The following is a 24071-nucleotide window of genomic DNA, read 5'->3' as shown; positions in this document are numbered from 1 at the left end:
TTAAGAGGTTAAAGCAGGCATTGAGCAGGTGGTTAATAACATTTCACATTGAAGAATCAAGATTTTTTTTTTCGTCCAAGGGCTCAATGAACTTTACTTGAAGCACTTTAAATGCTTTGTGCACTTTATTTATTCTATGCACTTTATTTTGGAAAATACTGGTTTTGTATTGTCATTTTATTTATTGAACACCACATGTATTATTACACCATTCATTTGAGTTTAGCGCCCCCTCACCTAATTTTAATTTGTAGTGTCTCTGCACATTTGGGTAAACTGCTTTATAACTAGATTTAGTTTATTTAGGATTTTAAAAGACATTGAATTGGCGCAAGGTTCAATTATGAATACATTTTTTGTGTGCAGACTAGGAATCATAATCTTAATTACGATTTAACACTTTGGTGTGAAACGTGTCAACCTTTCGCATCCTGTCGGTGTCCTGCGTGTATCACGTCAAGATATATTCAATAAAAGGACTCGGGACCAGACATGGAGTGCAGCCATTTCTTCTTCCTGTGGGTGATTAGAACCCGTTTTTGCAATCTCCCCCCACCCCCAATATACCTTTAGTAGCCACAAATTTGAAAAGCTTACGTGTTTTCCTTTGTTACAAACGTCTTCGAATATGTTCCTCTTTTAGATTATTTTCTTGTTTTAAAGACCAAGTAAAAACAAATACAAATTTATAAAGGAAATTTTATTTTTTTGGCAGCCATAACATAGCCAGATACCTAGATGATAAATACACATATTTACAAAAGATGTGTTAGTTGTCCATTTAATATGACTTTTTCTTCTGTTTGAAAGCCTTTCCTTTTGGCCCGCCCACATTTTGCCGGGTGTTTGTTTTTGAGCGATTCCCCCCCATCTTTGGACCCTTAGAGCCAAATGCCCCCGGCTTCTTGAAGCCCTTCCTTTTGCCCTGAGCAGGAGAGCGTGTGTGTCCTCCTTTCCCTTCTTTACTTTTATGAAACTTCTGTTGCATTTTGCCAGGTCGGGGCGACTGTCCTTTTGGGAATTTTGACTTTTGGTGTTTGTTGAATTTGCCCTTGTGAGGTTCAGCCTGGAAATCAGAATCCCGTCTCCCTTTGGAAGGTCCTTTAGAACCTTTAAACTTCTTTCTGGGAGGTCCAAACTTCCTTCCCCCAAAGGGCTTTTTGCTTCCGTGTAGAAAAAGGTCTAGAAAGTGGAAAGATAAAGTTGTTACTTCTAAACCTTACAGCTGTCTTCTGAGAGACATTAAAACATTCATTCTTTCTGTATAATTAAATAAATATATAACATTTTCCATTAATGCTAAACAATAGCAAAGGCCTGAGAAGACCGATTCTCTTACTATAGTGGAATCTAAGAATAACTTTACCAAGGCGATAATCTACGCAAAACTGGACGCGCTTCAAGATAGGGTCAAACATTAGACCAAATAATGGCAACCTTGGATACAGAACCCCCTCTTACTCCAGTGATGTCACCCTCATCACCCCTGACACTTAAGACCAATTGCGGGGATGGTTATCAAACAGGACTTCAGGAAACCCCCCCACACACTTTTACTCCCCTGATCAGTTACAATTTTACCATAAGGCTTCATGTACACGGGACGTTTTTTACAACCTCTCCTGAACGATTTAACTTGACAGATACCCACGTTTAAATACCCGTTTTGCCGCGTTTGCATTTAGAGTGGGTACCTAGTTTTAAAATGGTACTTCCTGTCCCACTTCCTTTTTCCGTCGCCTCTCCCTGCAATCTTCTGGGACAGGTCACTGGTCCCAGAAGATTGCCTGGCCACCCAGAGCGTAGCGCGGTTTGCGTATGCACAGTGAGCACCAGGCTGTGAAGCCTCAAGCCGTCACAGCTGGGTGCCCACACCTGCAATGAAGGCACCGAGGAGAGGAGGGGGAGAGGAGCGAGGCTTTGGGTGCATCGCTAGACAGATGAGTGAGTGTCTGTTTATTAAAAGTCAGAAGCTACACTTTTTGTAGCTGCTGACTTAATAAAAACTTACAAACGAGTTGAACTCCGCTTTACAGCAGACCTTTACTCACTAGATGAATTATACAGCATTGTACCGCCCCTACCACACACACAAATGTTTTTTTTTCCCCCACACCTCACCTAGGTGTGAATAACATTTCCTCCACTCTGAAGCCTCCTGGGATATGCTTGTTATATACTGCAAGATGCTTAAGGTTCCAAACAGTGGCCAGAGGAGGCTAGACCCGGCAGAACATCGGAGGCAGTTGACTGAACCAGAAAGACAACTGGCTCTGAATGACATCAGACAAAGATGGCGGTGCATGACCCAGCTTGTGGCAGGAGTGGATCAAAGCCAGAAAACCCTGAACTCACTGGGTGAGTTAGTATGTGAATTGTCAAGAGACAATTGGCAAAGAGAGGGGAGGGGGTGAGGGATGGAAGTTTTTTAGTTATACTTTAGATTTTAGAATCTAGAACTTTACCATAGAACTCAATAGAGAATGTTTCAGAAATATGACAAAGCTCAGATGAAACATCCCAGAGACACAGGGTAAAAGGACCATAATATAGACAAGCAGAAATGAATCATTGTCAGCAGACTTGACAATGAATAAACTATTGCAGTTTGCATTTCTAAACTTCCTAATTCTCTCTAGAGAACAGATCTATATGAAAATAACCAGAGAAATGAAAAAGGATTAAAGCTTAAGTTTCGGTATGGCAATTTTTAACTAGTTATATTGGTTCTGTTTGTATTTGTGTCCCATGTCAAGTAGCTGCCCTGTGAACACAGAAAGGCGCTCGCTCTACATGGGCAAAAAATTAGGGATTACTTTAAATTTTTTAAATGAATGCAAAGTGTTCTCCAATTGGGTGAGATGAAGTGGGACAGTGACATCACAATCACCACCCTCATCCAATCAGAGAATACTTTGCATTTTCTAATAAAATGAAAAGTGTTCCCTGAATGGCAATGATCAACCCTGTCCTCAGGGCCCACCAACAGGCCAGGTTTTATGTATTACCTTGGGGAGATGCAGACTAGAATACTGCAATCACTGAGCAGCAAATGATATCACCTGTGATGCATTTCAGTTATCTTGCAAACCGGGCCTGTTAGTGGGCCCTGAGGCCAGGGGTTGATGACCAATGCTGAATGGTGCCTGTGCCGAGCAAGCGACCTACTGTGTTCACCAACGATGCTCAGCATGGGACCCAGAAGCCAGCGATGATCACTAGACATGTGCATTAATTTTCGTCCGAATTTCTGGTATTTTCGTTATCGTTTTAACGATAACCAAAGCGCAGAAAACGAAAAAACGAAAGATCCGACATAAACAAATGGTTTATTTTTGTTGCGGTCGAATGTGCCTAACCTTAACTCTATTAGTCCAATATTATTCTACATAAAGAGAAAAGATTCGACATTAGAGAGACATGAAGAGTCGACATAGAGAGACATGAAGATTCGACGAAGTACGGTAGCTAAAAACATACGATCGCAGCAAGCGGACATTTATGGTGAAATGCTCTGCCCATAGGCTATAGAAGAATTCTAATGTTGGTTGACTAGTAATAATAATAATTAATAAATATAATTATTACTAGTCATACAACATTAGAATTCTAGCTTGTGGGCGGAGCATTCAACCGGAAATGTACGTACAGTTTCGTTGCTCCGTCAAATCTTTTTTTTTTTAAGATTCCGGTGAATCTTCTTAGAACATTCGACAGACACCATAAGCCTTCAATGACAGATTCAACCTTAATTAGGATTTTCGGACGAAAGCAATTTTGTTAACGAAAAACTAAATAAAAAAAAAAACGAATTTCGGGAGTAACTAAATACATTTTTTGGACGAAAACAAAATTCTGAAACAAAATATTCCAGTGTGCACATGTCTAATGACCACTGGTACTGGTTAAAATGATTTCTAGCTTCCACAGGGACCCCATATTTACATTGTCCCAAGCTGAACCAATGTAAAAAACTCATACCCAAAATTTCAGCTTTAAAAGAAGCTATTTTTCCAATTTGATCAGCACTAGTCCAGGTCAACAAAAACATTAAACTACTTAGAAATACCATTTAATAGCAAATAAGCACATGTAACATTACAGAAGAGGAAAGAAAGAAAAAGAAAGCCCTAAGGAACACGATACCTTTGTCAGGCTCCTTCCCAACCACCTGTCTGTAATACTCGGCGTCATCATCTTCTGATAGGTTAGCTGGATCTTGTGCTCCTGACTCCCCAGGATCCTCTACCTCACTGTCCTCCTCTTCCTCACCTTTCTTCCTCTTCATACCAGCCATACTGCGACTCCTGTGTGCAGGGAAAGAACATGTCACTATAAAAGCAGAGGTCACTGCATGGGTTGCAAGAAAAAGTCATATTGCAATGAAGCTGTACAACCACCACCTCTATGTTTATACACTACTAACCTCGTTCAGTAAACAAGGTACATTCATCCCAAGCAGATTCTGGTTTACTAGGCAAATCAGTTCAGAGATGATGGCTTGCTGCACTCAGCACACGTTGCTATGAGAAATGTCTTAGGCACGCCCCAGATGATTTGATTTTCTTTCCTGCAACCATGTTGTGCTCAGTTACCCAATCAAAACAGTCAGCGTTGATATGTGAATGCCCCCTGCAGCTCTGTGTTCTGCCGGCAGGGGGCACAGGTAGCCTTCCTGCCCAGCAGAACACAATGGATTAGGGCTAGTGGCTATAGCCGAAGGGAGAAATCACATGCCAAAAATCCAACAGGCTGGTTTGTACTAAAGTCGACTGATGGATCGACTTCAGTACAACCAGCCTGCCCAGACATGGTTTGAATATAGGCCAGACCCTGCTGAACCAGCCGAGATTCGATCCATGTATGGCCGTTTTAAGTGTAAGGGCCTGTAAGACTAATTCCTAAGACTCATACAGATAGTAATCTAGAAGAAAAAAATCTAAATATCAAGGAAACAGCAACTGTACATGGGCCGTTTACAGGTTTATTTCCAAGGCTGTACTGCCAAAGTTTTGCATGTGTGGCTGAATTTACCTTATTGTTAAAGTAAACATGTTACTAGAAGAGTCTGTACAAACTAGAATTGCTAGGAAATAGTAATAGTAGGCATTATAACACACCCTTGCCTGCCAAAACTGTCTAGCTTGATCTAGGACCCCTCACCCAGACAGCACAAATACAGACTTTGCTTCGTAGTCAGAAACCAGACCCCCCCATTCTACATTGTAATATGGGTGCCTCCCAGTCATTGAGAGCCGCTGGTACTGAAATTCAGGGTCTGAGAATGGAAGACGGGGTCTGAGCTTCACTTGGTGCAAAGCTTATTGCATATTGCACATACTCTTGGTATAGGGGCTGCCGTAAAAGGTCAGGGCTTTCAATAGGAACTTTGATTCTAGGAAACTGTACAACCCAAGTTATCAATTCAACAAAGCAATGTAAAAATAGGAGAATTGACGTAGATTGACTAAGATTTTGCAGCTGACCAGCTGGTGAAGGAGTTGGGGGCTTTTCTTAGTAATTTTCAGTGTACTGTCGTGGGACACAGCTGATCACATGGTAGTCTACGTCATAGGCTCTTTACCGGCACTACCGATCAGCGGGCGAGAAAGGCTTTTCCTGCTGGACATCACATGATGCCCAGTCAGGATAATAGAGCCACTCTGTGGCCGTCATTTCCCATACGGCGGGCAGGAAGTGGTTTAAAAAGATATTTTTTTATTAAAGGACATACTTGTTCTCTTTCTTCTGCTCCTGCTTTTTCTGCACATTCTGCTCCTGTTTCTTCTTCCGCTCATTCTTCAGCTTAAGTTTCTTCTCTTTGCGATCCAGCATTGCCGAGATCTCCTCTTCTGTCTTCTTGACTAAAAACGAGCCACACATTTATTGGCCATATGTTCACAAAGGAGGACAATAATGAAGAACTTTTTTTGCAGGAAAGGCCAATGACAATTCTATTACATAGAGAGTTTATTTCAAGTTAGATTTATTTAAACCCTGTCATGAGTGGGGGTTGCAATGGATTCCTGGGGGCACCTTGTTACATGAAACCACCATTGGTGGCTATTGGTCAGTATAATCCTATACACCCAGAAATTAGAGACCCCACATTTTTAAAGTGGGGAGGAACCAGACTTTATATGTTGCCTCCAGATTAGAAGAGTTTGATTTTGTTTTGGATAGAGCGAGAAAGTGTTGGGGACCATCATGTTTTTATTGCTGTTCCTCCTGCAGTGATTTTCACAAAACTTCCTTTAAGAACAGGAAGTGATGGAGATGTTCCAAGTTTTTTTTTTTTTGTGCGGTCTGTGCCTTCACGTTACATAAGCACCCTTTATTTCTTCTGCAGGGGCCAAAAGGAAATGATAGAAAATCTGTCCACTAGCATTATAGGAAGAGATAAATATGTCAGAGAAATGTTAAAGCTGAACTCCAGGCACAAGCACTCTTTTATATTCCCCATTAGACACAAAATATATAAATCCCCTTTGCGTGCACCAAATGCCTTTGCAAGTTCAGATATAAACCTGCAAAAACTGCAATGACATCATCACTGGGCTGCACAGAGTCTGTACAGAAAGCAGAGCTGATAGAAGGACCCAGCAGCTCCACCCACTGCAGGCTGCCTGCAGAAAACCACAGAGGAGGGCAGATACAAGACCAGTCACCCTGCACAAGAAGTGACTGGTCTTAAAAGGAAAGCTAGCTTCTTTACTAAGAAACATTTTCACACAGAACTGAGAAAAATACACAAATACACTGTAAAACAATTGTCTGGAGTTATGCAGTGCTAAATGAACCAATGCCATTCCTAAACATTCAAGGCCTCTTTTGAAAAACAATTTCAGTACTTAAAGTGAACACCCATAACTTACTAAAGCTGTGATACAGGACTTTGCCATCACTTAAGCCTTCTTCTATCTTAATCAACTGCAGTGTCATCCGGGGTCCAATCTGTGAAAAAGAGAAGAATTATTGCATGTAACCACTTCACTTGAAGGATTCTCCATTAATCAGACAGAAATGTTCCTCACCTCAGTCAGACGTACGGCACTCTGCTGGGACTTCATGTTGCCTCTGCCAGCGTAGGCCTGGGGCAGCTCTGTGATGTTGTGGTCTCCATCCTGCTCCGCCTCGCTCTCTGAGAGGTTGGCGCCTCTGAAAACGCAAAAAACAATGTTTTTACTACCTGCTAGAATCAGGTGCCTTGCAGCTCTCTCATCCAGCACAAAGGAGGATACCCACCAATGAAGTCTAAAACAGGCACGGGAATGAAAAACAAGTTCTATCCAAAAAAATGGCTCTGCTCCAGACTTGCCCCTTTTATCATCTCACACAGACAACCCAAGTCCCAGCTACCAGTCCTCTCCACTCACAGTCACAAATATAAACCACCTACCAAAACTTAGCTCTCCTTTCCATGTTTTAACAATTGTCAAAAAAGATTTGGTATTTCAGGTGGAAACATCGATGTATGCAATCTTTCTTGATAATTATTAAAACATGGAGAGAAGAGCTACGTTTTGGAGTGCAGTCTAAATTTTATTTTTGAACGAAAGCAGGTTGTTATGGGTAATTGTACAAAAACGGCTCTTTTCTTACTTTATTAACCAAGCCCGTTCATGGCTCATCATTGGGGTTGCACAGATACCACTTTTTAAAGACTGAGTACAAGTATCGATACTTTTTTTTCCATGTGACAATGGCACTAATAGGCAGCACTAAACGGGGGTGGCACTAATAGTTGGCCCTGATGAGGTGTGGACTGTCAGTTTATTTTTTACAATTTATATTTTTTTGTTATTACAATGCTTTCTTTTTTTTGGGGTGGGGTTTTCAGTTTTTACGTTGCCCAGTTATGAATGGACAGTCAGTGATCAATGCATTCAGAAAAGGAAGGAGCTGGTAAATTACATATATATACCAGCTCCTTCCTCCGCTCTCCTTCCAAGTACTCGTGCAAATGCTCAGTATCAGTGTATCCCTACTCATATTTCTTACCCAACGGTTCTGCTGTTGTCCGTCGATGGGATACTCGCCGACCTCTACTTTGAAATTCAAGCTTTCCAACGGCAGCCAACAAAGTTTTAACAGTCTACATTCTTTCTATAGGTTTTAACTAGGGCCGAAACAACTAATCGATTAATCGGCAACTAATCGATTGTGAAAATTGTAATCGATTAATTTCATAATCGATTAATCGGCCAGTAACATAATGGGGTTAAAAAAAAAAAAAAAAATTAGCCCTTTATAGTACAAAAAAAGCAAAACGCTACTGTAAATATCACTTTCACCGTCCCACAGTAAAAAAAAAAAATGAACCCCTTACAGTAGCGATTATTTTCTCTTTTTGTACTTATTTTTGTTTTTTTAACCCCATTATGTTACTAAACATCTCAGGCCGGGGTAACACCTCTGTTTTTTGGTGCTTTTTGCAGAAACACACTACAGTTCATTTACATGTTTTCCTACGGGACACGTTCACATCCATGATTTTTTTTCAGCTGCTGCATATTTGGAAAGGGCAAGGACTTTTTAACGCAAAAAACTGTGCTTTTTTTGGTTCAATATACTTCAATGGAGAAGCTGCAGAAAAGCATGCAATGTGTTTTTGCGGCAATTTGTGTTTTGTAATCTGCCCAACAACAAATTGGCCCAAGTTTTTTTAAAAATGCAATAATTTTTTTTTTTTTTTTAAAGGCCATTATCCGATTAATCTAAACAATAATCGGCCAATTAATCGATTATGAAAATAATCGTTAGTTGCAGCCCTAGTTTTAACAATGTCTTGAATCAATGCTGAAGAACAACAATGCACGACAAGCTATTTCTCATTCTGTCCTATAGGACCCGTTCACACCTATGTGCTTTCCTGCAGTTTGATTTTGGAAGAGCTGCAGACACTTTTGGTGCAATTATGGGTCCAAAGACTGTAATGGAAGTGCATCAAAAAAGCATGAACATGTGTTTGACACATTTCATAGCATGACAACAAGACCCCTCCTCCAAGCAACATCTACCCCACAGGCATGGGCGTCCGCTCCATAGGGCAAGGGGGGGGCAATTGACCCCCCCTGGAAAATCGAGAAGGTGTTGAAGAGTTTTGCGGCCACGGGGCTGTCTGAGCTGTCCCGGGTTGGATGTCACACAGGCACAGCGAGCAGAGTGAAGCTGCCTCCCCTCCAGTGTTTATGTGTACACAGGGGGAGGGAACCTGCTGTGCCTGTGCTGCGCTGATGGCTGATCTGAGGTACTGAATGGGATGGGGGGAGGGGGGTTTGTGCTGAATGGGGGATCCATCTGTGGTGAAGGGGGTCTGTACTGAAGGGGGATATGTCCTGAAGGGGGTCTGTGCTGAAGGGGGGTCCATCTGTGCAGAATGGAGGGGTCTGTGCAGAATGGGGGGTATGTGCTACAGGAGGGTCCATCTGTGCTGAATGGAGGGGTCTGTGCTGAAGGTGGGGTCCATCTGTGCTGAAGGGGGTTCTTTACATTCTCTAGGCTATATTTATATGGCCATAGAGTGAAGCTGAATTATTTTAAGAGCTATTTCACACTGCCAGCTGGCCGCGTTATCGGTAAAGTGGCGCTTACCATCGTTTTAGCTGCGCTATTCGGCCACTAGTGGGTCGCTTTTAACCCCCGCTAGCGTTTAAAGAAAGGGTTAAATGCGACTGTGTATAGTCGCTGCCGAAGTGCCCCTCATTGAAAAAATTTCAGCGGATGCCCATTCCCACAGGCTGCACATAAAGCTGAGGAGGTGGTCACAGCATGACTGACACCAAAGAGCTAATGTGTATGAGTATTGGGACAGTCACTTGACCAAAGTAATCAAAAAGAAAAAAAAAGGGTTCTTCTGGACAGAAAACATTAATGTTTATGCCTAATAAAAATGACACTTCTGCATGCATTCCCATCCCCCCCCCCCAAAAAAAATATACATTAATAGCTTGTCATTAGCCAAAACTAAAAAAAGCCATGAAAAAGCATTGCAATGCATAATGCCTAGTTCACACCTATGCATTTTCAGTGCTTTTTGCAGAAACACACTACAGTCTATTTAACATGGTTTCCTAGGGGACACGTTCACATCCATAATATTTTCACCCGCTGTGATTTTTGAAAGGGCCAGACTTAAAGGGAGGAAAAAATAAATAAAAAATAGGTGCATTTTGGGTTCAATGGAAAAGCTGCAGCTTTTGCTGCGATTTTACAGAGATTTGCATTTTTTTATTCTGCCCAAGAAGAAATTGTCCAAAAAAAATAAAAATAAAATAAAAAATGCTAGATGTGGGGAAAACGTGTGCAAAAAAACAAAAAGCACCGAAGACACGGATCAAAAGCAAAACTGCATAGGTGTGAACCATGTCTAAACAAATGCACAGAAAAGTGCATGAAAATGCAAAACAAAAAAAAGCACCAAAAATGCATGGAGAAGCAGGAACACAGGTGTGAAGGTAGCCTAAAAGAGCTCCATTACAGCACTAAATACAACTAGCGACACCATAAGGGTGTCATTCAGAACACCACTGTAAGGGCACCATTCTTGGCACTGGCCACCAATGAAGGGGACATTTCTTCCACTGACCCCAAATAAACTGGATTTAGCAGAAATTCCTGTGCCCTGAAAACTATTTCATGCATCCATTCCCCTTGGGGTAAAACGTTTGAGAAGGCTTCTCTATAAGCAGGGTGCACCAATCCCAGTATAAGGCATATTACCCCATTTATATACTTACTTGACCAGCAGCTCACTGATGTCCTCCCAGCGACTCATATTAGGGAACTTCTCCTGAAGCAGCTTCTTTACACCTTTGCTCATTCCTACTGGAACCACCTTTACACTGCTGTAGAAACAGAGCAATTTACAAATCATTTTTTAGAATACAAAACAGCAATAAAAGTCCTAACCCTTTCCGAATCTAAAAAACAAAACAAAAAAAAAAACAAAAAACAGGAATTTATTGTGTCTGCATTCCAACTGGAAAGATTCCTCACACTTCCTGTCCTAGTGACCACACAACATAGAAAGAGATCTTCCCTGTGGACACAAAGACATTAAGAAGGGGCTCTACCAGGCTGTGTCTGATGTCAATCACAGTACTATTGCTTGAAATGAAAAAGTCTTTAGGGCCAGCATCTTCCTATAATGTAGAATTGTGTGGGCAGCAGCTGAACAGTGAGGAAATAATGTTCTTGCTTTACACATGGTCTGAGAGTGTTCTTAGTAAACAGCCAATGACCAAGACTGCTGTCTGTGTCTTACTACCTTAATAGTCTTCTTTCTTGCGGAAAACCAGCATCAGATGTTTTTTCACCTTAATGCATAGATTAACTCCTTTAACAAAAAAAAAAAAAAAAAAAAAAAAAAAAAGGACTGCCGTCTGCAGATTTTTCTTAATCTTTATAAGATGCTGCTGCAGGACACAGTGCTCGACCACTTATCAGAAAGTATGTACTTATAGTTAATTGTGTGGACCATCTCTTTCATACATTGTGTCCTACAGTCATTTTTGTTACTGCTAGAAAGGACACTAAGCTCTGCAAAGAGAAAGTCCAAAGTTGAGTGTGAATGGGAATCTCTCAGCTCTCCATACCCATTAAAAGACTATGTTTAAAAAAAAAAAAAATAAAAAAAAAAAAAAAAAAAGGGGGGGGGGGTTACAGAACCAATCCAGGCTTACACAAGTGCACCACCTATGGGTTGACAGTACATATTGCACCTCACTAATGCCATCAATAAAATGTTTCAAGAAAACCTGTCCTGATCACTGCACTTATAAAAATAACCACCAAAGCAGCTTAGATAGGCCCCTTTCACACTGAGTTTTTCAGGCGGTACAGCGCTAAAAATAGCGCCTAAATACCGCCTGAAAAACTCCTGCCCAGCATTCTCAATGTGAAAGCCCACTAGCGGCCGATTTCCGCGGCAAATCCGACGGTATAGCAACGCTACAACGTCACCGCACCTCTGCTGCCCCATGTGAAAGGGGCCGTAGAGTGGGACAGCGCTTAGGTGTGTCCCATCTTGGCTTTCCTCAAGGCAAGGTACTTCAAAAAATATCAAGCATTAGGCTCTCCATTAGAGATTTCTCCTATACTCAATGTCACCTATTCTAAAGTGTTGTGACCAGAAAAACATAAGCCAGCTGCTCTACCCCCCTTTCACAGCCCGGCGCTCCTGTGGCCAGCTGCTCCTGCCCCCTTCACAGCCCGGCGCTCCTGCCCCCTTCACAGCCCGGCGCTCCTGCGCCCAGCTGCTCCTGCCCCCTTCACAGCCCGGCGCTCCTGCCCCCTTCACAGCCCGGCGCTCCTGCGGCCAGCTGCTCCTGCCCCCTTCACAGCCCGGCGCTCCTGCCCCCTTCACTGACAGTCACCGGCTCTCTGAGTGATCGGCGGTCGTTGAGTGATCAGTTCTCAGGGTAGAGACAGCAGGGGACTTATCCTACATCCACCTAGGTGAGTATGAGTGTGCGATTTTTTTCATATCCTGCACTTCTTTTAACATGTCTTGTGGTTCCTGAATCCAGTTGAATCTCCAAAAGATCAAAGCTCTGCCCAGACTATAAAACTATCATCTGAGCCACATGGAGATCTCAGAGCACTTACAAATGTCTGAAGTCCAGCGACTGGGTGTCCTCGTTATAATTTATAAGGATGCATCTGCGGATTGTATTCAGGTTTACCTAGAGAGGGAGGAAAAAAAAAAAAGTGAGAAAACACCAACTAGGGAGAGGTCTGATGCACACTATGCCCAGGAAGCAGGACCACCTTGGGAGGTGCCAAGTAGTGGCACGCTTAGCTGTAATAGGTGAACATTTAAAGCCTTTAGTTTATACTTCAATGGGAATGACATGTTCATTAATAAACACAAATACAGGCTATTTATACTGCTCATAATAATTAACTCCTTAATGTGGATTAACCTACCCAGAAAATAATATGGATGTCTCAGAGCGTTTACTACACCAAAGATCATGCAAAACCCTCAGAAGACTATACTGTCATCATTGACATCCCGTAGAAACCAGTAAAGCAGCCCATAGATGATTTGATTTCTTCATTCTTTCCACAACGGGTGGAAGGAAAGGAAAATGCTTGATTTCCCTTTTAGCACAGTCAGTGTTGATGGGGGGGAATCCCTCCTGCAGCGCTATTGTGTTCTGCCCGAGGGGGGGCATGGGGAGCCTTACTGGCCACAGAACACAATGATTACTGCTAGGCTGGTTGTACCCATGTCGATCGATGGATCAACTTGGGTCTAATCAACCTGCCCATACATAGATCAAATCTTGGCCTATCCCTGTAGAACCGGCTGAAATTCAATCCATGTAAGGCCGGCTTTATTCTGTGTACCTTTCATAAATAGCATTATATAGATTTATAAAAGTCCCTGCTTACCCATCCAGACATAGAAGACCCTCAGATTGACTATGTCTACTGTTAAAAGTATATGCGTCATTAAAAACATGGAGACAGCCATTGATAGCCTTTTCTAAAACTAGGTCATTAATGCCAAGTACTATAGCCATTGGGTTCATATTATAGTCAGGTACATTTCAGATAATAAGTGATGAAAGTCTTCATATTTCTCCCGACTCTATTGTTTAAAAAAACTGTATTCTGATGCATTTATAAAATATTCTTGAAGAAACATTTTTAAACAAGCAAATTTTTAGACAAAAATTAATCCTCTTGGAGCATTTTACACCCATATTTGGGGTGTAACATGCTCAAGCACCCATGCCATCATCCCCCCAATTTTAAGGAGGGTTGGTGGCAATTCCTCCATCCACCTGGTTTGTGAGGATGGAGAATTGTTTTTTTTTTAGCCCCCATCAACATGGGGACAATGTGCTTTGGGGTGAGGGGGCCACAGGGCACCTCCCTGCCCCAAAGCACCCCCCCATGTTGAGGGCATGCCGCCTGGTACGGTTCAGGGCGGGGGGCATCGCTCGCCCGTCCCCACCCCCTTTCCTGACCGGCCGGTCTGCGTGCTCGGATAAGGGTCTGGGATGCATTTGGGGGGAACCCCCACACCGTTTTTTCGGCGTAGGGGGTTCCCCTTGAAAACCATACCAGCCCTAAGGGCCTGGTATGCTCCTAGAGGGGAACCCATGCCGTTTTTTTATTTAAAATTTGGCATTGAGTTCCCCCTCCTGGAGGCGACCTCAAGTCGTGTTGTGATTTATACTCAAGTCGTGTTCAAGTTGCCTCCCAAAGTCATGCTGAAAGTCGTGTTACCCAAGAGTGTACCGGCTCTCATTGTTATATTATATAAATAAATGTGTATTTTATTGTTTACCAAGAGTTCAGCTTTAAGTCAATATATAGTTATTTTACTGCTTATGAATCATTAAATAATCTTCCAGGGTCGTTCCTACCTTGTGAACATTGATAGAGGGGAACATGTTCTGGAACATGGTGGCCATCACCTTCACGTGCATTCCTTGCGTGCCAAAGTTATTAAGCACCAGCAGAGGTGGGTGAGTGAACTGTTGCTCGTGCATCCGATGTCGCTTTAGAGAGGAGATGATATCCTTTACCAATGAATACTGCCAAATAGAAAAACATCTGTGTTACAGGGATATGCAGAGACCTAACATTTTCCTAAGAAAGCCAAGGTGATTTTCATACTCTCACAATTGGCACAGTTATGGATACAAGAACAAGGATATACTGTATTAAATTATACACTTGATGTCATTTTCTACCATCTCTGCACAGCCGTTCACCTTTTTCGGCCCCTTTCACATGGGCTTTCCGATCAGGTGCACCTGTCAGTTTTTCAGGCGGACCTGATCGGACGCTCCATGCACCCTTAATGGAGCAGCAGGTGTCAGCAGTGACATCCGCCGGTATCCGATCCAGTCTGAAATCCAGACAGATGGAAACCCTATTTTCCACCCGTCAGGATAAAGGACAGCGGGTCTCTGACAAGTCTGTCTTTGCACAGTATGAAAAGATAGAGGGGAGGGATCAGTAGAGCGATCCCTGCTGAGCAAAGCGGAGTCCGTACACCGACAAGCCCGTGTGAAAGCGGCCTTATTGAAGTATAGTAATTAAATCTTATTCAGGTGTATGTGTCACAAGGGTAACGCTTCCTCCTTCCCTTTATTCATAGAGATTGAAGCAGGCAGTCCCACAACAGGTGAAGGATCCTAAAATAAATGTATTTAATAATGAAATGAAATCCAATCCTATTAATAATAAGGGAAGGGAAATGAAGAGCTTACGGTGTCACCATGATTCAGCTAAGCAACGAGGAGCCGAAAGTGTCCAATGAAGAAAATGAAGAACAATTCCCTCACAGCAGGGGGGTGGGGGATACGAAAAGGAGAGGGCCAATACCCCTACTGCCGAAAGTGGAGCCCGTTCACCGGCATGTGGATGTCTACAGCTGTGTGAACATTGGATACTTTCGGCAACTCGTTACTTGGCGACACCGTAAGCTCTTTTCATTTCCCTTCCGCTCCCTTGTTTTTAAACAGGATTGGATTTTATTTCATTATTGAAAACATTTATTTTATGATCCTTCACCTGTTGTGGGACTGCCTGATTCTCCTACCCATTGAGCGCTGGATTGTTTGGTTTAGAACCGTTTTGATCCATATCCTCCAGTTATGGTTTTTATCCAGCTGCACTGGGCTTAGTCACCACATTATTGACTACGATTCCCCTTTTCTCCACAGGTTTCCACATTTCAGCGCTGGTGACTTTTTTTTCCCCCATACAGATTGCTATGGACTTTCAGTTAAAGGCTTAGTTCACCTTTAGGAGCATTTTACACACATACTTAGGGTGTAACAGGCAACATGCTCCTAGTGGTCCACAAGGCTGAAAAGGCAATTCAATTTGCAGTCTAGACACAGTGGGGTTGATTTCCTAAAACTAGTGCATAGTAACCAATCAGCTTCTCACTTCAGCTTGTTGAATTACGTTTCGATAATAAAACTTAGAATTGGTTACTAGGCAGAGCTGCACCAGATTATGTGTTCAATAGTTTTAGTAAATCTTCCTGTGTCTTTTATGGAGAATCATCACATTTTGAAGATTTTAAAAAGAGCAGCAAGGAGTTGCGGACTCTCTTCACGATTGCTATTGTGAGACTGCCTTTCCACACCCGGCAGCTCTGGAAAATTCCCTCATCTTATTAGGTTGTAGCACCTCACCTCTGCTTTATTTTACGGACTAGTATCCCACCTCAACACCAGCGCTCCCCGCTTTGCGACAGCGGGGCGGGTGTCTTCTCCCCACACTCGCTGTTACAATTTGAAAACAAAGCAAGCGGGGCTCCACCCACATGGTCGAGTCATTCATTCACAGCTCCTGTGAATGGAGTTACACTACAACTATTGTCAACTATTGCAGCCAGTGGCTTGAAGTGCTCAATGAACTGAAAGGGCGCTGGCGAGTGCTCCCACAGGTCATTGACTCTTCCTGCCATATTGGAGGTACCTGCAGACAGCTTACTGTGTGTCGCATGATCCACACATGACACCTGTGATCATGGGTGCAATGCTTTAAAAGCAATAGAAAAAAAAAAAAGTGCTTTCATTTTATTTACAAAAAAGGGTGAACTTATCCTTTAAATAGTCAAAAAGTGAAAGTCTAGTGCTGGACCAATTAACAATTGAAAAAAAATCCAGGTAAAAAGGCTGAGAATGGCTGTTCTAGGAGTAAGTTACCATAGGCCTGTTTGTCCATTTTTTTACCCGTTTTCCAGAACCCAGAAAAAAAGCTGAAGAAGATTTAATCTATGACGTAGTGCATTTTGCCCTGTATTGCGTCTGAATGTCTACTCCCATGACACAGGTTTATAAGCTGGTCTCTTAGAGCCCTTTCACACTGTGCCGCCCATATCCGACGCTATGGGCGGATTTGCGGCGCATTTTGGCCGCTAGCGGGCCGCATTTACTGCCCCCCCCCACCGAGAAAGGGTTAAAACCGCCCGCAATGCGCTGCTTCACGCTGTCCCATTCATTTCAATGGGCAGCAGCGGATGAGGAGCAGTAAACACACCGCTCCTTCTCCGCTCCAATGATGTGGCTAGCAGGACTTTTACCGTCCTGCTAGCGCACTGCTCCAGTGTGAATGGGGACAGATTTTTAAGGGCGTATTGCAGGCGCTATTTTTAACGCTATAGCGCCTGCAATACGCTCCCGTGTGAAAGAAGTCTTATACCAGCCCAAACCTTTCTGATGAGATCCCTGCAGGTTACACTGCATTTAAGGTTGACATGATGGAAACACCCAAATGTTTGGCCCTTTTATAATCCTTATTCAAAAGAGGTGGAGGGGGAAGAGGGATGGGCTATGATGCTCACCTCGGTCACTCTGAAGTGTAGTGTGGGTCCTCTAGGCAAACGGACAAATTTCTAAAAAAAAAAAAATTATAAAAAAATTAATTGGTGACATCTACCATTACAATCAAGCCAATTTAAAAGTACAAACTCAGTATTTCACATTTTTTTTATTTTTTACAACTTTTAAAAATCCCCTAAGACGAGCACAGGGACACCCAGATGTCAGGCCATAAGTCAGGAGAGCCTTTCCAACATATACGGTGGAGGTACATAAACATTTGCCATTACACAGCATTTAGTATCCATTTTACATAGTAGAAAGATATAGCATTCCTGGTCATCAATACCAGCCTGCAGGCAAGAGAAAACTACTGGGGAGGCACCATTGTAGCATATGTACAGCATGCTATAAGATTTATAATTCTGTTCAGCTGTTCATACACCTACACTGTATACCCAGAGACATTAACTTTTTTACTAAGCCTTAAAGCTGTAGCAAACAGCAAAAAAAAACAAAAAAAAACTCCCTCCAAGTTAAGAGCATAATGTGCTAGTATGCATTGCATACTAGCACATTATGAAAGACTTGCCTGAAAACAGCCCTCCAGCGGAGTGCTGTCATGGCTTCCATCTTCACCCAGTCTTCCTTCCGGGTTTGCGGACGTTTGACAGGCCGAGCCGCAATGACGTCACTCCCACACATGTGCAGGAGTCACGGCTCTCTCTATGGATAACACGCTGGTGCATGTGTAGGAGAGATTTACTGTACCTAAAAGTAAGTCTTATTATAGGCTTGCCTATAGGTATAAATAGTTAAAAAGGCCTTTACTACTACTTTTAATGAGATTGGTTAGGTAGCATAATAGCAATATGCAATAAAATTATCCAGTGCTGACACTCCCTGGCCCAGCTTCATTTCTGGTGTGCAGGTGATAACAGATTATGCCAGCACTATTAAAAACACATTTAACCTCTTGACCACCGCCCCATGTCTAAAAGATGTCCTATTTTTAAAGATGAATATCTCGGTAACGGCAGCAGCTGCTGCCACAACCGAGATATCTATCTCTTCAGTGGGCGGTGGTGTACACGATAACGGCGGTCTTCGCAAGATCGCCGTTATCGGTGGCGGGAGAGGGCCCCCCCCCCTCCCGCCGCTCTCCGCCGCTTACCGGAGCCGTCGGTAGCGGCGGAGGAGATCGCGACTGTTCAGCAGCTGAGCGGGGACGAGACTGAAGGAAAAATCTCCTTCGCCCGTCCCCATAGCTCTGCTGGGCGGAAGTGACGTCAAAACGTCAGTCCCGCCCAGCCTCTTAAAGAAACATTTTTTTTTTTTTTGTCATTTGAAAAAATGACATTTCCAAATTTTTTTTTTTTATGCATTTAAGCCTAAATATGAGATCTGAGGTCTTTTTGACCCCAGATCTCATATTTAAGAGGACCTGTCATGCTTTTTTCTATTACAAGGGATGTTTACATTCCTTGTAATAGGAATAAAAGTGATCAATTTTTTTTTTTTTATTTCAGTGTAAAAAATTATAAAACTAAATAAAAATAAATAAGAAAACAAATTTTTTTTTTTTAAAGCGCCCCGTCCCGACGAGCTCGCGCACAGAAGCATACGCGAGTAGCGCCCGCATATGAAAACGGTGTTCAAACAACACAAGTGAGGTATCGCCGCGATCGTTAGAGCGAGAGCAATAATTCTAGCCCTAGAGCTACTCTGTAGCTCAAAAAATGCAACCTGTAGAATTTTTTAAACGTCGCCTATCAAGATTTTTAAGGGTAAACGTTTGACGCCATGCCACGAGTGGGCGCAATTTTTAAGCGTGACATGTTGGGTATCATTTTACTCGGCGTAACATTATCTTTCACAATATATAAAAAAATTGGGCAAAATTTATTGTTGTCTTATTTTTTAATTCAAAAAAGTGATTTTTTTCCCAAAAAAGTGCGCTTGTAAGACCGCTGCGCAAATACGGTGTGACAAAAAGTATTGCAATTACTACCATTTTATTCTCTAGGGTGTTAGAAAAAAATATATATATAATGTTTGGGGGTTTTAAGTAATTTTCTAGCAAAAAAAACAGTTTTAGTCTCGTAAACACCGAATCTGAAAAATTAGCCCGGTGGTAAAGAGGTTAAAGTGTGTGTATAGCCAAAACGTTCTCTATTTTTAGATTGAGTAGGCAAGTATTTATAACCAGTTTATTTTTGCAGTCTGTCTTTTATTTGGGGGAAAATCACTAAATTTCCCGACCCACAGTTACAACAGGAAGTGAGACGCAATCTACACACAGTGTAGATTAGACAGCTGTCACTGTGTTGAGTGTCCCATCACTTTCTGACAAAGTACAAATAGGGTTAGTGAATCTCCCCAGCAGAGGCACAGACAGCAATAAAACATGACAGGGGTTCTAATTTTTTTATCTAAAACCGAGTGGCTAAACACGATTTGTTTTAACTACTTCGATACCGGCCACTTTCACCCCCTTCCTGCCCAGGCCAATTTTCAGCACTGTCACACTTTGAACGACAATTGTGCAGTCATGCAACACTGTACCCATATAAAATGTATATTTTTTGGAGACAGATTTTTTTATGGTTGTATTTTATCTCCACTTTATTTTTTGCTAAACGAAAAAGACTGAAAATTTTGAAAAAAAAAAAAAATAATAATACTTAGACCCCATACACACTATTAGATTTTCTGCAGATTTTCCAAAAACTTGTATAACAAGGGCCTGCCTGATTGCATACAAATTGAAACTTTTAAGGGTTATGGGTTTTGGTAAATGTGAGGGCGAAAATCTAATAGTGTGTATTGGGCCTTAATTTTGAAAGCAAGCTATTTTTCTTCTTCTTCACTGATGGGCACCGAGGACGCGGCACGAGTGCCGCGATATGAGTAAACCATGTGCTGACAAGCCTTTTCGGTTATTGGCTCTCCTTTCCTCACACAGACACAGCGCGTGAGTAAAGGACTGCCGATAACCAACACATCTGTTTACTGTGATTGGACACCGCTGATCACATGGTAAAGAGCCACTGTGATTTGCCCCGATCTGTGATCAGCTGTGTCCAAAGGACACAGTGATCACAAAACGCCCACAAAGCTCTCTGGGGTTGCACAGGAAGAACGTTTATAGATGGCCTACCAGAACTATAGGACCATGTAATAGCCATCTTTGGCTATAGTTCAATACTAAAATGGTTAGCTGGATAAAGAAATGGGTATTTATATTTGCCTCAGCTTCTACGCCACTCAACACAGGCATCTCAAAACTATCACTTACAAAGTTGAGATTGGCTTCCGTCTTGGTGAAGATCAGGAAATGGGTCACTCCTAGTGGCCCAGCCACAGCAACAAAGTCTTTCAAGCTATTCTTCTTGCGAACCTAGAACACAATTCAAAGTTTCATGATTACCATCCTCACAACAATACATTATTTGAACACTCTACAAGCAGCACACACATTTATCTATGTGGCCTGTTACCTTGAGAGAAGCGCCCGTGAATGGCTCCATCGCCCGTCGGACATCCTCAATCAGCTGCTGTACGTTCTTTCCAACCACCCCGCGATGGAAGACAAAGGAGTGAGGGACGCTTGCATATTCTTCCTCTGCATTGTGGATGGAAGTGGCTCGCAGCTTCTTCTGATTCTTTGTCTGGAGAAGAGAAGGAAGGTGAGAAGATCAATGAGACACAGACCTTTATGTAGTAGAATATCACTTCAGTCCAAGTGAAAATTCCCACCAGACTTGCATCTATTGTACAGAAGATTGCTCCATAAACAGCAATGATCATCAGCTGTAACTTGCAGTGTAACTGATCAAAAAACTCTCGGATCAGAGTCACAGATCGGATCATTTTTTGGATCAGCAAAAAAATAAAAATAAATCTCCCCCACTGTATTATCCACATCTTCCCCCCCCCCCACTGTATTAGCCATATCTCCCCCACTGCAGTGGCGTCACTAGGGTTGGTGTCACCCGATGCAAAAAAAATTAAAAATGGTGTCACCCCACCACCAACTATAGCCCCCCCCTCAGTACAGACACCCCCACCTCAGTTACAGACCCCCCCAGTAGTACACCCCCCCTTCAGTGCAGACACCCCCCCAGTAGTAAAGGCAGTAACCCCCCTCAGTAGTACAGACAGTAACCCCCCCTCAGTGCAAACACCCCCCCAGTAGTAAAAGACCGTACCCCTCCCCCCCTCAGTGCAGACTCCTCATCAGTACATCTCCCAGTCTCCCTTACAGAACTCAGACAGTGGTGTGTGTCCCTCGAGCGCGGACTCCTCCTCCTCCTCCTCCTCCTCCTCTGTAGGTGTAAACAGAGAGGAGGGGCCGCCGGGTGTACCAAGATGGCCACGGTTCCGGAGCGAGGCCGATGCCTGCGGCTTTTCCTAATGCTATGGCTGCAATCCGCGGATCAAATAGTGTGCCGATCCAAAGGGGGTGACCCGTTCGGATATCGGATCAACGGTGATCCGTTGCACCACTAGCTGTAACTATTGTCCACTAGAAGAATGCACCTTAAATTATATCAGCGCATATAGAAAACGTGCTTTTACATTCTGAAAAAGGCATGTGTATTATATAGATTGGCTGCTATCCTAAATGTTGTGTTAAGCAATCAAATATAATCCTCATGAAGAAAAAAAAAAAAAAAAAAAAAAAAAAAAAGAAGGATTTCCGTTCTGCAGATTTTTTTTTTTTTTTTTGACAATAGTCATCTATGCAAAACTGTATTTATGAACAGTCTTCACATAATCATTTTTAAAGGATAAGTTCACCTTTGGAACATGTTACACCTGTATTAGCGCGGAGTCCCACCCAAAAATGTAACTTCCGTTTAATGGAAGATGACCCCGACATGCAACATTTGGCATGTCACTTTTTGGGACACAGATGATTGCTCGGCCAATCACGGTGCGCGGCTCACGCATGCCCAGCTGTAAAGCCACAGCCGGGCGCCCACAGTAGTGATGCCGGCGAAGAGGAGCAGGGCTTCGTTCCCCCGCATCGCTGGACCCTGTAACAGGTAAGTGTTCGATTAATAAAAGTCAGCAGCTGCAGTATTTGTAGCTGCTGACTTAATATTTTGATTTTAGTAGGAACTCTGCTTTAAGGGAGTAACGTGTTCCCAACACAACACATGCCAGCGAAGGACCCCACAACAGGAAGCTGCTCTGAGGAAAAACAAATTACACAGAGCAGGAAAGTTTGACATGCTTATTTTAAAGGGAATGGAAATCACTTTGCAAGTTTGTACAATCTGCTGCTAAGCCCCCATCCACTTCCCGCAGCAGATACCCCAAATGACAACCCCCCCTCCACTACATACAGCGCGGACCCCAACTAACGACACCTCGACGCACGGCAGGGACCCCCAACCGACGACACCTCGACGCAGGGACCCCCAACCGACAACACCTCGACGCACGGCAGGGACCGACGACACCTCGACGCACGGCAGGGACCCCCAACCGACGACACCTCGACGCACAGCATGGGGGTCCACCTCGACGCACAGCAGGGACCCCCCAACCGACAACACCTCGACGCACGGCAGGGACCCCCAACCAACGACACCTCGACGCACAGCAAGAACCCCCAACCGACGACACCTCGAAACACGACCCCACGCCAGAGACCCCAACCGACGACACCTCGGCAACAGGGACCCCAACCGACGACACCTCGGCAACAGGGACCCCAACCGGCGACACCTCGGCAACAGGGACCCCAACCGGCGACACTTCGGCAACAGGGACCCCAACCGACGACACCTCGGCAACAGGGACCCCAACCGACGACACCTCGGCAACAGGGACCCCAACCGACGACACCTCGGCAACAGGGACCCCAACCGACAACACCTCGGCAACAAGGAAGCCAAACGACGACACCTCGGCAACATGGACCCCAACCGACGACACCTCGACAACAGGGACCCCAACCGACGACACCTCGACAACAGGGACCCCAACCCACATCAGAGAACCCAACTGATAACACCCCCTTTACCTCCAAACACTACAGCAGAGACCCCAAGGAATGACAACCACCTCCTACTTACACACAGAAGATACCCCAACAAATGTCTGACCCCTAACTCATCACACTTCCTTCCCCCCTCCACTACACACAGCTTTCCAGTACTTCCCACCACCTCACCTTCTCCTTCGACATATCACCCGCTCCAGCTTCTACCCACGTGCTACAAAACACACTTCCGCTTTGGGTGCGATACACGGAAAACAGTCCGCAGCTCCGGAATCTTCAGTTCCGCCTCCATTCAGTTCAGCTGTTCTGTCGAGAGGCGCCATCTATCGAGAAATGCCCGGGATGCGCAGTACATCCCGGGCACTTCTCGACAAGACACCGGCCCGAAGGAGTAAAGGTAAGTAGAGGTGTCCCTAGGCTGTGTGACGGGTTATGTGGGCGATACAAATGTCATGGAGGGCTCAGAGTTTACTTCTGAGAGGGTCTGCTGGACGTTATAGTCGCACTGTGCAGCACATAGAATAATCACACTGACCAGCACATAATGATAATAATATCAATAGACAAGAACTGATGAGTTGCAGTATAACAATTCTCCAGTTAGTGTCCTATTTTTATCACTTCAGCCCCGAGGATTTGGCTGCCCAATGACCGGGCCACATTTTGCGATTCGGCACTGCGTCACTTTAACTGACAATTGCGCGGTCGTGCGACGTGACACCCAAACAAAATTGACGTCCTTTTTTCCCCAC

At 43.6% G+C, this 24071-nt stretch overlaps 1 protein-coding gene across 1 annotated transcript; it reads right to left on the bottom strand.

The window, feature by feature from the left end:
• Positions 1–682: 682 nt before the first annotated feature.
• PPAN (peter pan homolog) lies at positions 683–23611 on the bottom strand. The gene is made up of 12 exons (XM_040346394.1): positions 23491–23611; positions 20804–20974; positions 20602–20703; positions 17327–17377; positions 14385–14555; positions 12610–12686; positions 10740–10847; positions 7035–7158; positions 6876–6954; positions 5735–5864; positions 4147–4307; positions 683–1182 (listed from the first exon to the last, which is right to left on the bottom strand). Exons 1-12 carry the CDS (start codon positions 23503–23505, stop codon positions 782–784), a joined length of 1590 nt encoding a protein of 529 aa, XP_040202328.1. The 5' UTR covers positions 23506–23611; the 3' UTR covers positions 683–781.
• Between the last annotated feature and the right edge of the window lie 460 nt (positions 23612–24071).

The sequence above is a fragment of the Rana temporaria genome, chromosome 3 (genome assembly GCF_905171775.1).
Source record: "Rana temporaria chromosome 3, aRanTem1.1, whole genome shotgun sequence".
Lineage (NCBI taxonomy): Eukaryota > Metazoa > Chordata > Amphibia > Anura > Ranidae > Rana > Rana temporaria.
The sequence above is the reverse complement of the archived record's forward strand: the minus strand, read 5'-3'. Positions and strand labels throughout refer to the sequence as shown.

What these genes read in the sequence shown, in the direction of transcription:
- PPAN (XM_040346394.1), bottom strand. An exon ending in TCACGGGCGCTTCTCTCAAG is followed by an intron (nt 20,704 to 20,803) that starts GTAACAGGCCAC and finishes ATTGTGTTCTAG; the next exon opens with GTTCGCAAGAAGAATAGCTT. An exon ending in GTGCCGTACGTCTGACTGAG is followed by an intron (nt 6,955 to 7,034) that starts GTGAGGAACATT and finishes TCTTTTTCACAG; the next exon opens with ATTGGACCCCGGATGACACT.